The sequence below is a fragment of the Nanorana parkeri genome, unplaced genomic scaffold (genome assembly GCF_000935625.1).
Source record: "Nanorana parkeri isolate BGI_ZX_2015 unplaced genomic scaffold, ASM93562v1 scaffold304, whole genome shotgun sequence".
NCBI lineage: Eukaryota > Metazoa > Chordata > Amphibia > Anura > Dicroglossidae > Nanorana > Nanorana parkeri.
In genome coordinates, this window is record NW_017306572.1 from 940643 (window position 1) to 956252 (window position 15610).

At 42.6% G+C, this 15610-nt stretch overlaps 1 protein-coding gene across 1 annotated transcript in view; it reads right to left on the reverse strand.

Annotated features, from left to right (window-relative positions):
- Positions 1 to 15610, reverse strand: part of TRANK1 (tetratricopeptide repeat and ankyrin repeat containing 1) — an 81605-nt gene that overhangs the window by 42077 nt on the left and 23918 nt on the right. Inside the window, exons 9-13 of the mRNA XM_018557795.1 lie at positions 13199 to 13337; positions 10991 to 11131; positions 8790 to 8969; positions 6561 to 6707; positions 4059 to 4310 (exon numbers count right to left, since the gene is read on the reverse strand). Coding sequence (XP_018413297.1) covers positions 4059 to 4310; positions 6561 to 6707; positions 8790 to 8969; positions 10991 to 11131; positions 13199 to 13337 — 859 coding nt within the window. The remainder of the gene's footprint in view (positions 1 to 4058; positions 4311 to 6560; positions 6708 to 8789; positions 8970 to 10990; positions 11132 to 13198; positions 13338 to 15610) is intronic.

The following is a 15610-nucleotide window of genomic DNA, read 5'->3' on the forward strand; positions in this document are numbered from 1 at the left end:
TTACAGCACTCTGGTCTCACTGATCACACAGAGCAGAGAATGGACGTTCTTCGCTCTGCTCCCCGCTCTCCATCCTGAGCTCATTTGCCGTGGTCTCCCAAAAGAGCGGGGGACCCAGAAAACCACGGCAGGGAGGGATTGGGACAGACAATCAGGCTGGATCAACAGTAGGTGAATGGGGGCATAGCGTTCTGTTTAGGCTTTTCTTTTTTTTTTTCTTCATATTTCTATAGGTTGAACTCGATGCACATGTGTCTTTTTTCAACCTGACTATGTAACCTTGGTACAAGTGATCTGAACAGATCACTTGTATAAAACGTGCATCGGCTCCTCGCTGCACATTTAGCTCTGCTTGCCCGAAGCAGGGCTAAATGCAGGATAGCAAACAACTGTAGGATCTGAGCCATGACTGAAGTAAAAACCTACTTGGATCAAGCAGTGGGTTAGCCATGCCTGATCGAGCTTGACTTTGAGCATGACACAGACATTAGAAGCAGAGGCCATGATTCCAGGCTCCAGATATCAGTCACGTCAGTAGGAACGCTCAAAACATCACTGAAGCCACTAGTAGAGTGTGAGCCGGGGGCACCAGGATCAGTGGGATTACCCCTATGTCTAGAATCAGACATAATGCAATCACAAGCCAAAAAAGCAATGTAGCTCAGGGTACAAGGCAAGGCCTTCAGATAGCCCCGAAACCCAACTGGTGATAACAGGCAAGGAGGGTGGCCAAGTCACTGTAGGCAGACAACAGCAACAGACCAAATGTTGTGGTTCCATGTTGTTCTTGGCAATACAGGAGAAGTATCTCTTTATCAACAGTGAAAGGCGAGAATCAGAGCGTGACACTATAGATATTAGTGCTCAATCCCAAAGAGTTAACCCCTTCTGTGGTAGGAACCAACAGGAAGCTGAGATTTTAAAAGTGCCCAGCAATCAAAAAAATAAAGCATCTCCCAGTGCTCAGCTCGATTGGCCATCTCAGTGGGTTGGTTCTTACTGACAGTGCAAGTACTAAGACAAAGCCAGCAGCTCTAGACCTGGAAAGCGTTTGTCTGCAAGCCTGTTACCAGACACGGAATCCAATCTCTGAATGTCACTTCCAGGCAAACCTTGCAATGTCCAATCTTAATAAACTAAAGGTCAAGCTGAGGATAGGCCGTGAAAAATTGCTGCTATTGCTAAGACCAGCTGTAGCAACATCGTCTTGATTGAGGAAAAAATGTGTTTTAGTCAAACCAGGTTAGTCCTCTTCCAGCAGAACTAAAGGAAACATTTCCATCCTCCTAGGTAGTAGGAGAGGCCATCCTGTGCTGGCTTACAGTTTGTTGGCCAGTGTCCAATCCTGTTGGAATGGACATATTAACTGAAGGTTAAAGTCTTACTGTGTCCCTCAATAGACGAGAAAGAAAATATGAATTTTGTGCACCATTTTAGGGACACAGGAAGTATTTAACTTTCAGGCTATATGGCTGTCTGCAGGAGCGCTGGACACCAGCCAAAAAAATTAAAGACAAACACAAAACAAAACAAGACAAAAAACAAAACTGTAGGATAGCCCAGGATAACCCATGCTACTATTAGCATGCCTCAGTTTTGTACGCAGGAAATAGGAAAGTTGGATGTAGGGAGTGAAACTCCAATTTGTGGCCCTGGGATAACACCTCTTACACTGAAGCCCTGGAGATGCAAGTTGCACAGTGGTCTGCAATCACATATATGATTTGATTTATTGTAAACATTTTATTGAAACCTGAGTATTTTTGTGGTCACGGTGATTGATTTATTGATATAATGTTTTTGCACAGTATTTCACTAGAAAAATATTAGTACAATTTTGAATAGCGCCGCCACTTACTGCTAAAGCAGATAAAGTAGCAGGGTGGGGTTCCTCTGAAAGTTGAATGATAGTCCCAAAAGGTGAGGACACCTTCAAACCTTTTAGTGGTAGCTCTTGTTAACATGGATCTTTCGAGCAACCACAGTGGGCACAGACCACTGAATAGCAAATTCACAAAGGGAAAATGTTGCAACACATACCAGGTGGGATCCAGGACCCTCCAAGGTGCTTCCAGTCCGCATAGAGGAATGCCTCAAAAAGTGGGTAAAATGGAAAGGTTTTTGCAGCTGTCGGAGTGCTAAAAGACCCAAGACCTGGGACAGTAGGGCAAGCTCGCCGTCCTAGCATGGACCCTCAGCTAATGGCTGACTGGTCTTCAGCTTGTTCCTGTTAACCCACGTGACCTGATCGGAGACTCTGCTTTCTAAAAGACTATCCTGGCTTGTGACCAGCGACCCCATTTACTGATTTGGTGCTTCGCCTCTGCTTCTCTGTATATGACCTCGGCTTGTGACCTCAACCCTAATCTCGATTACTGATTTGGAACCGCTTCGTCTGGACGTTACAGAGCTTGACCTGTGTTCCCAACTTCATATCTGTTGCCTGTTCCAGCACTCCACTATGTGCAGTGGATCTTCTAGATCCTGCATCTGCCACAACCTGGTCAACGCACTCAATTGTCTGTACTGACAAGGTTAGCCTTCCCCTGTTCAGTTCGGTTTTCATCCAGGTACGTAACATCCTGATACAAGCTGTTGGGACTCTCAATCTGAAATTATAACAGGGGCTGCAGGCCTGGCTTCATTGACAGGCTCAAGAGGTTTAGAGAGAGACTCTGCAGGGGATGGCGCCTAAGTGTGTTTAGAGGCACTGTTGACAAAATGCTCCAGTAACTGGGCAGAAACAACTAAAAAGTCCAGCGTGGACCTAGAGGTCCCTGTGGAAATGGGGGAGGCCTTTATCTTGCCTGACAGAGCTGAAATGGCGTCTGTTCCAGCTGGGGATTCCAGGTTAATGCTCCCAGAACCACTAGGAGAGTATGGACTGAGGTCACCGCTGACAACGGCCTGTGTCCCCTGTGTGTCTTTGAGAAGACATGTTGTACCATAAGTCAGTAAACATTTAGGCCCAATGTGAGGCAAGGTCTCAAGTACTCACATGCACAGGCAACTGTTACTGATATGGGTTGTCGGTGGTTGGACTGTGTCCCTGTAGGTGGGCAGTGGAGCCAAACTGGAAACCAGGATCCACAAGGTGCTACAGGAGCAGGAACAGCAGCAGGGTGGTGCTTACTACAGGCTGAATAGCAGGAAAAAGAGTGTGTGGGGCATGCCTGCACATTGGATGATATCAGTGCTCAACCCTTTACCCTTAACCTTTACTGCAGTAAGAACCAACCGCAGCACAAATTTTAAAAACACATGTGCCCACTGGTGCAAGTTAGTGAGGTAGCGCTTGGTGCTTCAGTCCAACCAACTAGCCACTGAGTGAGTATTTAGAGGCAGGGTCACACCTTTTTTTTTTTTTAGAAGAGCTTAAGAAAAGGCATCCAATCTCCTAGGAAAACAACGAAAAAACTGAAGCAAGCGGTATAGAGCAGGGGCTATACACAGGCTGGCTTAAAACTTTTCTATTTGCAAGTGTCCCAACCTCCTGGCAGAATAAACCAACTGTTTCTCAATTCCTGTGTCATTCAAAAGATGATGGAGAAAACTTTTTTTATTACTAGAGTGGGGAATGGTTAGAACATTTGTCAGGTTTTTATTCTGTGTTTTCCTGTTACCCTGTCACATTTTGATATCTCTGGAACAGTGTTAGAATCGCACTAGTGTCAAAGACACCAACTAAATGTGACCACAATCCTAACTCCTACTTCATCCACAAGTAGAAAAATGTTTTTGGGGTAGACTTTAAGCAATTGCTAATTTTTACAGTGCCTAACAGTTAGCTCTGTGCCCAGCCCACTTTCTTTCCCAAAATTACCTTGCCTACAGCCTGAGTAAATCAGAACATCCACAGAAAGCCCACACAAACACTGAGAGAACTTACAAATTTCATACAGACAGTCCCATACTTTGTCCAGTTTCAGAATGCACACTACCCTATTTTACTGCCCAACTATTTAGACACTTTATATTCAAGTAGTATATTTCATTCTTATTTAAATAATAAAACTGATAAATGAAGATCCAGTTGGATGGAAAAATATGTAATGTACCTCCTCTTTTCAAAAGTAACTTGACTAGACGCAGGCGGTACTTCACTGTAGGGTCAAGATTAGAGATCACATGGTGTATGTCAACTTTAGGAAGATGGCAGCTTTTAATCAATCCTTCTTGAATGGATTCCCCACTAGCATCTCTAGTTAGCAGAAGAAGAACCTCTTGCCACCTTTTTTGCTGTATTAATTGTGTGATGAGAGACTCAGTGATGGAATCTGGTATGTCACATGTTATGTCAGATGCAATATCTGGAAAACAAACAGTAAACCATCATAACCAGTTGATCATTAAAATACACACCAAACTTTAATCAATAGGGCACAAGGCAAGAACACTGCTATTTTTCGTAAAACATACTTTATTATACCATTGTTCAAAAAATGGATGATCCCTAGCACCTTCATATGACCAGTATGTATCACTGATCTTGTGTTACCCAACCCTAAAGAATGTCTGAACACAAGTACAAAAATGTAATATATTGCAGTCTAAAGCAGAAGTAAACTTCAAAAACCTCCTACAACGTAGTTTTTTTGCAGAAGAGACTTTCTGCCAAAAGAAAGCTACTTCTCACCTCTAGCACTATTCGGAGATATGGTTTAAAGAAAAATAATCACTTGACTCTTCAGTGACACGATACGTGTTCTGAATCCCTCACTTAGCACTCTGTTTCTGCAGCAAGACACCTGCATTTTTTTTTTTGCAAGATTTATTGCACTGAAACACAGAGGAAGCCATATGGGGAACATACTTTTCATAACAAGCACTACTCCTGCAGCACTGAAAGATATTTACAGAATGATTATGAATCAAATTTAGAATATGTTCCTATAGATAATAGGTACTATTGTAAGGTACTGGCTAGAAGGGATGTGGATGGTGTACTAGGTCTCCCACTGACACATGGTGAAGGGCTCCAGGATTTATTTCTGTTATGGAGAAAACAAACCTTTTGTTTTCTCAGATCTTAATAAGCTCAGATATGGGTGCTGGAGCTCAGAGGGTTCAAAGAGCTTTCAGTAGGATAAAATCTCAACTCCTAGATCAACATCTTACCTGTTAGCCAGATGTCATTAACTAGTCTCAGTTGGGCACATGCACTTTTTAGATGTGAGCTCTCTTTTTCTGTTATGAAAGCCTGCTGCTGGATGAAAAGGCTGCCTGCTTACAGAACGCTAAAAAGGTACATGTGCTGCCCATATGCATGGGGAACCCATTGGGGGCATCCTGTTATCTGGGAAATGATGGCTTGGAAAGATTTTTACTGCCTTGCTTAAAGGAGAACTATGGGGTTAAAGGAGAACTATGGGGTCAGTGTTTTTCCCCATAGTTCTCCTTAGGGTAACGGGAGGACACAAACTAGCGTCCTCCCGTTACCCTAAACTCAGTATACCGCAAGCTGCATCTCGCAGTATACTGACACGCCGCAGCCGGAGCGGATCCCGACATGGACGTCGAGATCCGCCCAGCTGCGTGAGTGACAGCTGGCTCTGCCTATCTAGAGGCAGAGCCAGCTGTGGCCGCCCCCTCCCCCGTCCGTTCCTCCAGTCAGCGCTGGCGGATCGGAGCGGGGAATCCAGCCCCTCTCCTGTCACGGCAGAGTGCCGTGACAGGATCGAGAGGTGAGCGACCGCCGGTATGTGTTTGCTCACCTCCCGATCTACTGAGCCGACCTGTGACAGTCTCATTGTCACAGGTTGGCTAGAACTATGAGGTGAGTGAAAAGCACTCACCTCATAGTTCTCCTTTAATAAAAGCGCAGGAGTTTATCGCTACCAATACAAAATCACAGAACTCCTAAAACGGAGTAGTCTAGGAAATGTAATGTAAAGTACCGTGTACATCATTCAATCGTTTTTGCTATGTGCTCTGCTGATGCATTGGTGATGATCAGCGGAGAAATGTGTCAGTGTTGTTGCAGATATGCAAGACCCCTATTTAACCCGACCATGTATTCCTAAAAATACTTACTACTTGTAGTAGTAGTCTGTTATTTCCCTACGCATCAGCAGGAAGTAAGGGCAGAACTTTCAGCTAATCTGGCTTTACTGCAATGCACAGTTCTGCAAATGCAAGAAAATAGGTTTTTTGTACTCACTGTAAAATCCCTTCCTTGGAGTCCATTTAGGGAGACAGGAAGTCATTAACTGTCAGATTATACTACCGCCCAGAGGAGGATTGGACACTAGCCAGCCCCATAAGGGACAAGAAATGTGAGTGCCATATAAAAGACATTCTCAGTGCAGAAAGTCACCTCTGAAGATCAGCTCAAAGAGCAGGGTGTGTTGGATTATGGTATTTATTCCATTTTAAAACATACAATGTGAAATTAATTAAAATATGGATTGACCTGGATGCAGTAAAAAAAAAATGGTTATTTTTAAAATATCTACCAATCATAATCAATAACATAATGTAAAGTAGAGCTTAGGCAAAACTGTTAAGGTTAGAAAACCAAAAATTGCTGGTGCTAATGGTATGCTGCAGTAACACTTTACCTTTCGCTGAAGACAACGCATTCAGAAATCTCCTAACGGATTGGTGTTCAAGAACTGTATTTAAAGGGCTGGCTTGCTTGCAGAATTTTACAAATCTCTCTACAGCCAAGGCAAACGAGGAACCCTCATCAGGTATAATAGATGTCTCTACAAGCAAAAAAAATAAATATATATATATATATATACATACATACATATATAGTTATTGTTGTTTTAGTATATAGTTGTTTTCAAAATTTACAAAACACATGGTAATTATTAACATGCCACTTTATACAGAACCATTTCTATGTTTTAGGTAAAGTGGCATGAATGAGAATCTGTGTCATGTGTTTTCTGTGGTGTCCACATTTGGTATATGGACACCACAGAAGGGAATGGTATAGTTCTAAAAGCAAATAAACAAAATTTAAAGGCAAGCCGAAATAACCAGAATATGAGCAACAAAAAAATAGCAAGTACAACAAAAACTTGAAATGCTTGTTCACCCATGCTAGAAGCCTGACAAACACATTGGAGGAACTAAAACGCTTACTACTCAGAGAGGAATATGATCTAGTCTAGTGGGAATATCAAAAACCTCTCTAGATGGCTCACTTGGCTGGGCAGCAGCTATTAATGGATTTTCTCTATTTAGAAGGGATAGGGAAAGGAGAAGAGGGGGAGGAGTATGCCTATATGTTAGTAAGGACCCGACAGTGAATGTAAGGGATGATATAGCACAGGAAAACTGGGATAATGCTGAGTTACTATATATAGCTACGGAAAGGAAAGACAACAAGGGGAAACTACTGGTTGGAATATGCTACAGGCCTCCGAATGATGGGGAGGAGACTAATATATTGGCACAAAAAGAAGGAGCGGGGAGGCAAGGCGATATCATAATAATGGGAGACTATAATTATCCTGATATAGATTGGACAAATGAAACAGCAAATACAAAAGGGCCCGTAAATTCTTGAACACTCTCAGAGATAATTTTATGGGACAATTAGTGGAAACCCCGACCAGGGAAAACGCACTGTAAGATTTATTATTACAAATAACACAGAGCTGATTACAGATGTGGAAGTCAGGGACAACCTAGGGAGCAGTGACCACAGAATGATATTGTTCACTGTAAACTCAAGGAAACACAGGCATGTAGGTAAAACAAGAAGACTCAACTTAGAAAGGCTAACCTTCTTAAACTAAAAGGCCAACTATGCGACATAGATTGGGATGAAATCTTCCTGAATATGAACACTGAGGGAAAGTTTCAAGGAAATCTTAAATAACAAAATTAGCCTGTGCAATAGAATGGTTAACCCGCAAGGTAAAGCAACACATAAGAGAAAAGGATAAGCGAACACGTTAAATGCATGCTTTTCTTCTGACTTTACAGATTCGCCGGACGTGGGCATCGATCAGGGCATCAGCTGCAGGGATAGTAGTACCAGTTTTAATGTATCTGAGAGGCTGTCAGATAGCAAAGTAATCCAGAGGCTAGAACGATTAAATGTAAACAAATCGCCAACACCTGACGGGTTACATCCGAGGGTAGTAAAGGAACTTAGCCAGGTCAAAGCCAGACCCTTGTACATAATTTTTATGGACACTCTGATGACAGGTATGGTCCCAGCTGATTAGAGGAAGGCGAGTGTGGTACCAATATTCGAAAAGGGGAAAAGAAGCGCACCGGGTAACTACAGGACTGTCAGCTTAACATCAATAGTGTGCAAAATATTCGAAGGCATGATAGGGGACTACATGCAGGAATTTGCGAATAAAACTGTATATTTATATAAATATTTGGAACAATTTGTTGTATCTGAAAACTGTATTGAGATTCCGGAGACACAACTTCAGGTTAGAAGAGAGGGGGTTCAAGGTTAAGATTCGTAGGGTTTTTTTTTACTGGGAGAGTAGTGAAATTGTGGGATTTCCTTCCGAAGGCGGTGGTATCTGCTGATAGCGTTGATAAATTCAAGAAACTCCTTAATGAGTGTCTTCTTTCACTTAATTTAGAGGGATATGGGAAGTGTTAGAGCCAGGTAAATACAGACACACACTCAAATACACACATAGGTTGAACTGGATGGACCCTTGTCTTTATTTAACCTTATCTATTGTGTTACTGTTACATTCCCCAGCCAATCACACTGGCTTTTCTGGAGTTCCCCTTTAGGTTCTAACCTACTAGCAAAAAATTTTCCTCTGTTACACAAGAATGAAAACATCAATACATACCTGCAAGTCCTGCTGGCTGAACAACAGGTGGAGACTGGCTTGCCACATGCTTTTTTACGGCATCTTCTGCACTGAAATTTTTATTTTGTTTTAGAATAGTTGCAACATCCTTTTTGTGTTTGTTGACAAGGCAGGGGTCCGCTCCATAACTCAGCAACATTTTTACACACTGTGTTTGACCTGTGTGACAGACATAAGGTAATACAATTTTATTTACTTTTATTGTTAATTTCTTGTTAATCACACAGCATCTAGTGAATCTAGTTCACTGAGCAGAAGGGCTCACTTCACTTTTCACCACATTGTTTACCAAACCGAAGAACCACCTTAGAGCTGCAGCTGCCAATGCCAGAGGCTGCATGATGGTGGTTCTCCTCAGCGACAGACGAACATGGCTGGACTGAGGCCTGTGCTCCAAGTGCTGCCCTCGAGCCCTCAGTACCCCTCTCCCCCAGGGAATGTGGACTAATGTTGGGCTCACCCCTACAGTGCAGGCTGCTCTATGCTGGCTGTGTCCACTCTCACCCTCCGCACCAATAAAACCAGGAAGAAGCTCGGGAGCCCGCACTGACTCTATACAACTTCCATTCCTGCACTACACTTCAACCCAACCCATTGCCACAGCCCGTACTGCCCTCCAGCTAAAATACAGCATGGATTGGTAGGCATGGGCACTAGCTCTTTCTTAATTGTTCCAGTCTCGTGTAGATTCATTCAATTAGTTGATTCAGCCCTAATATCTATAACTATTAACAGCCTACTGTAACTCCCCTAAACGGTGGCGCTTACACTGGCAAAGGTAGATCCAGCTCTCAGAGCCAATCATGCAAGGAACCTTTTTGCTTCATAGGGATCAGGTAATGTTAAAGCCCAGGATTTCTTTAAAAGTAGTTTCTGCCTTTCACCTCAACCAGGACATTGTTATTCAGTCCATCTATCTGCCTCTAGTTCACCAAAAGAACAATTTCCCTTCATTGTCTGGATGGGGATTTGACTATGAGAGTCAATCTCTCAGCAACTGCTACTTTCGGAAAGACCAATTCGCTTTTTGTCATCCCAGATACTCATAAGGGTGCATCAGCTTCTCATTCCACCAAATCTAGGTGGCTCAGATAGACCATAATCCAAACTTATGGTCTCAATGATCAGCTTTCACCCTGTCAAGACACATTCTACTAGATCTGCAAGTGCTCCATGGGCTTTTCAGCTTCAAGCAACTGTTCTACCAGGTAGATGTTCAGGCTTCATCTGATGTTAGCTTTTGGCATAAGGTAATTCAGGCTGTTCCTTGAATTGTAGACATGCCCATTTTTTCTGTTGTTTTCTGGGGGAGGCCTATTAGCATTTGTTTGCTGGGTCACCTGCACCTCAGCTCGACTGATTTTGGAGGTACCAAAAGGTAAATGACTTTGTGTGTCACTCAATGGATGAGAAAGAAACAATTCAATTTTTTTTTACTCACGGTAAAATTCTTTTTTTTGGAGTACATTGAGGGAAACAGGTCCACCACTCTGTGTTTATGATTATGCTCTTCATACTGCTTGCTACAAACCTAAGGCATGCTTGCAGTAAGTAGAAAGGGTTATCGTGGACTGGCCTACAGTTTTTATCTTGAAAATGTCCAATCCTCCTGTAGACGGCAGTATAGCCCTTATTGAACCTCAACAACCCTTAAGAACCATAAAGAACATCAAGAAAAGGATTTAACGATGAATACAAAAATCCTTTTTTTTTTCTGGGTGCATTTCAAGCACAAGTTGCCTCAGCTGTTGTGTGGCCCTCTTGACATGTCAGGGGATGCACTTGAGACCCCCTATATTTAATAAGTTAACTACCACTGCTCTACACATGCTTATCCGTCTAATGCTGAACATAACAAGGGAGAGCAGAAGAATGATCAAAATACTGCTGAAGATTTAGAAAGCTTTGACACAACGTATGCAATTAGATTAACATGCTAAAGCTTTAGTGATTGTGTTTACATTTAACAGACCAAAAGAGAGCATATAAAACACAGTTTATTGTTAGGGTTTACATATACTTTACATTTAATACATTCATAGATATCATCCCCTGAAGAAAGTACCCAAGACCTAAAAGCTTGATAGAGTAGATTTTCATCTAAAATATTCTTTATAGTAGATGATTGTCTATATATGATCAGAATTCAACATGCACATAGGTAAGGTAAAGGTACTTACGTTTTGGTGTAAAGTCATTTGAATTTGTAGGAAAGGAGGCTACAAGGTGCAAAAGTGTGTTCCCATCTGTGTCTTTCTCATTGATGCATTTCTTCTTGGCTGGTGTATTGTTTATGACAAGTTTAAAGAGGCTGCTGTCACCTAAAAAAGACAAACTTCTATCAAGGCTATTTTTTGTTGTAGATCAGGCATGCTGAACTTAAATGAAACAGTGGACTGAAAAAAAAAAGCTTCGAGGGGTCTGCATTATATCTACTGAGGGCAACATCAATTTATTTTTAGAACAAAGAAATAAAGGTTATAATACTTTGGTAAAGGGAGAAAGGAAAGGAGAAAAGGCAAATAAATTATTTCTCTAGGTAATGCACAGCAACTTTAAATATACAAGTGTAGTTTTAGTGAACCAGAGAACAGCTGATGCCTTAATTTTAGTTAAAATCCTTGCATTCCTGAAGGACACAAAAGAAAGGAATAGGGCTGCAGCATGTGACGAAAAAAATAAAACACTAGTTTGACTACCTGTCATAGATAAAAATATACTATGTAGTTTGCTGCTCTTTAAAAGGAGAACTATGAGGTGAGTGAAAATTACTCAACCTCATAGTTCGAGCCGACGTGTCACACATCGGCTCAATAGATCGGGAAGTGAGCGAACACATATCGTCGCTCGCTCACTTCTCGAAATCAGGCGGGTACAGCTGGCTCTGCCTCTAGATAGGCAGAGCCAGCTGTCACTCACGCAGCTGGGTGGATCACGAAAGTAATGTCGGGATCTGTCCTGGCTGCGGCATCTCAGTATACCGCGAGGTTTGGGTCACAGGAGGATGCTAGAATATGTCCTCCTGTGACCCTTAATAGAACTATGGGGAAAACACTTACCCCATAGTTCTGCTTTAAAGCGGGACTCCAGGCAAACAGCTAAATACAAACTTGAAACACATACATAAGTGCTGTTTTATCTGCCAAAGGATTTGTATTCCTGTCCATTCAGTCCTGAGATTTACACAGCTCTGGCACTAAGCATATTGCAGCAGGGGAAAGAACATGATCTTTCTCTGCTGCAGTTTCACTTTCAATTGCAGATCCCCGCCTCACCCTGTGACAGGACTGTAAAAGGAGAAACCACACATCTTTCTGTAACTCAGGTTTCTCCCACTATCAGCATGTTCATTGCCCAATTGGCTTCTTGTGCTGCTTCGTCCTACCCTCTCTGAGGTCTGCTGTACAGTAGGCTGCATAGGCTAATAGTAAGTCAAATTCAGGTAAACTACTTTAAATCATGCACTAACAAAAGTGTGTCCATTCACTTAACAGGCTGCAAAAATGTCATTTGCAGTGGCAGTGAGTGCCAGCATTTGTTGGGTGCAGTGGTGGCAAGAGCCAAAGGTAATGGTAAAGTTACTCTTCTCACTCTTTTGTAACACTGTACAAAAGTAATTTGCAGGCCAGGTTAGTTTGGTAGGAGGCTAGCTTCATCAGTGACTACACCCAGCCTAGCATTGGCTGGACACCACACTGTTAGAGGCATTAAGTCTATTCACGTGGCTTGACCCCTGTTTTTGCTACTTGTCTAGGTTGCCTAGCAAAAACGAAACGACTCACTCTATCTTTCTAGAGTGAGTGGTGTCTACGCACAACCAGTCCACAGCATGTCATCTAAATGTATAAATCGGCATGTGCAGTAACAAGTGCTCAGAGCTGCATGTCAACAACATGCAGACAACAACAATCTTGTTACTGGACATGGCATGTAGCTTTGCACTTCCCTTAGGCCCATTTTATCCTCATGCTTTACCCCTAAGAACCCTCTAAGTCAAGCTCTGCAAAACATAGGGAAGACACGCAAGACTGGCCATCATAACACCCATATGAGCCAAACAAAAAAACAGTCACCAGCACGGGTGGCATGTGCAGTCACGAGTGCCCCTGCATGCAGGTTCTCCTTGACACATTTGCTGTCATCACTGTCATGACTGCAGGCGCGCAGATTCTCATCGACATATTTGCTGACATCACTGTCAAGACTTCAGGCGCACAGATTCTTGTCGACATATTTGACTAAATGTGCTTTTCTTCAAAAAAAATGTAATTCCTCATTTTCTAGTGGGTCTCCGCAGCGCTCATCCCCCCGCCCCCTGCACGGGTGCCACCATCAGCTAAATTATTTTCATTTGCTACTGTTGAGAGCTAGAAATAACTGTAAATTACCTGATTTTATGCAGAGCTTTATAATGGAATGAAGTGGGTGCTCTCCAATGGTATCCACATCTGCACCCATGTTGATAAACCATGTGACAAGGTCTGTAATACGACTCATGTTTCCAAAAGAGGAAGAATTCACAAAGTTCTAATGGGCAAGGAAACGCATAACAAAATAAGCAAGCTCCTAATAAAGTCACATTTAAAAAAATATTTTAAAATACTAGTAGAATGTACAGATAGAACAAATGTGTGCTTCATTACAGAACTAAAGTAAAGTAAACTCTGTTATCCGGTATTCAACTAACCAGAGCTCTCATCTAACCAGAAAAAAAAAAATCCCTGTGCACTCCCTGTTCTGATCCGCTGCATGTATTATCCTGGAAACGTGTGTGTGTCTATTTGTCTTAACTTGCTTTGATTGTTGCATTTCAATATTAATATGAAGTCAATACAGAGTTTATGTTATGGCATGGTATGTGGTGTGGCATTAGTTAGACCTATTTTTAATAGTGACTCTCAAGTAACCATAAACTACATTTATTCGGAATCTACCAATCCCCTTGGATGCTGGATAACGGGGGGAGCTTTCTGTATATGCAAGCCCAAAAGCCAAAACCTCATACGTTTCACTGTTGCCACCATCAGCAAACTCACCCTAAGAAATGACCTGCAGAAGTTGCTGAAGTTATTAAAGACTGTAATTTAAGGGGGGAAAAAAGGATTTTGGAGATGTCTCCTAACAGCCTGAGGTGAGATGAGACGAAAGGGGCTGCCTCAGAGGATTGCCCACTAACCGATGACTCTCTTGCAGCAGCTGAGAGGTAGGTAATAGCAAACTGAAGGACATGAACATGAGATTGGCTAGACCAAAGATTTTTCTGTGAATGAAACTTACTGGACTGAAATGCCTACAAGCCCAAAGTTCTGAAGATTCCACATCCAACCAAATGGTTGAGACATCTGGACAAATAAAGAGATGTTGTCCATAAAGACCATACCAACTGTTTTCGCTGCAGAGGGTCACCTACTGTAAGTACTCCACAATGGGGTTGCCATAAGAATGGAACATAGCTAATACTGGGGCCTGGACCCTGGGGAAGATTTGAGTGGAAAGGCAAGACTGAAAAGTCGGAAAACTGTAAAGATGGAGACATGTCCTAATTGACCACAGAAGCCGGAAAAGTCCCTTTGGAGAAGTGAAGCAATTATAGATCTGCTACATACTGTGCAATATTTGTGGACTTACACGCCCTAAGTGAGACAGATGTTCTCTTTGGGAAAGAGAACAGTGACCAGGTTGGAGTACAACTCCTGAAACCGATTTGCCACAGATATTGGGGCAATGACACCTCGGTCTAGAAGACCCCATAGAAGCATAGAGATATCTGCTAACCTGTGCGGTGACACAGGAAGGTTAGAGGTGGGGAGCCAAAGAGGAATCAGAAAGCAAATATTCAGTTTGTATCCCTGAAATATCATTCCCTGCTCCTAAGTGCCTGAGAAGCAAACTATACAGGTATCTGCAAGCATTAACAAATATCCTCCTACTTTGAAAAGTTAGAATGCGCCTTCCTGCAAACAAACACCAAAGAGCGACTTCTCCTGTGTATTAACGCTTATTATAAATTCATGTATAAGGACAATAAAAACCTACTCGCAAAAGGAAGAGTGCAGGCATCTACCGGGCCTGGCGCTCTGTGCTAGATATATTGATGACATCATTCTCTGGGATGGGACACATGAGGATCTTCTTAAATGTATCGAGTATTGTAGAGGGAACCAATATAAAATAGAGTTCACACATGTGACCAACGATCACTGATTAGTGTTCTTGGGCTTAGAATTAAGGTGCCCATACACCTTACGATTATCGGACGAAACTTTTCGTCCGATGATCGAATAGTCATACGATTTTCGTACGGCAGCCCCATGCTGCCCCGATGATCGCAAGATTAATTTAGCCGTAATTAACGAAAAGCACCTGGACGAAATGCGGTAATTGATTTGCCGTATTTTTGTTAGCGCTAGTGCAGTGTAGGTCGTGCGACTTTTGACGGACGGAAACGCCAGCAACCTTACGACAATCGTACGATCTAGCAACGTTTTCAAACATGCTTGACCGTCAAAAGTCGTACGATTGTACAGTAATGTCGGTCGGACACTGCAATGCACACATACGATTATCGGCCGAAAAGTCGATCGCATACGAAAATCGTAAGGTGTATGGGCACCTTAAGGATCAGATTCGAATGGCCAGGTTGGGAGTAAAGGTGCCCATACACTGCTCGATTCTCGTACGAGAATCGGGCGAAATCCCGCGATCGTACGAGAATCGAGCAGTGTGAACTAAGACGTGCGACCGTTTCTACTGTACGGTCGCACGTCTTTTGTCGAGCCAACATGCTTGAAAACCAGCCG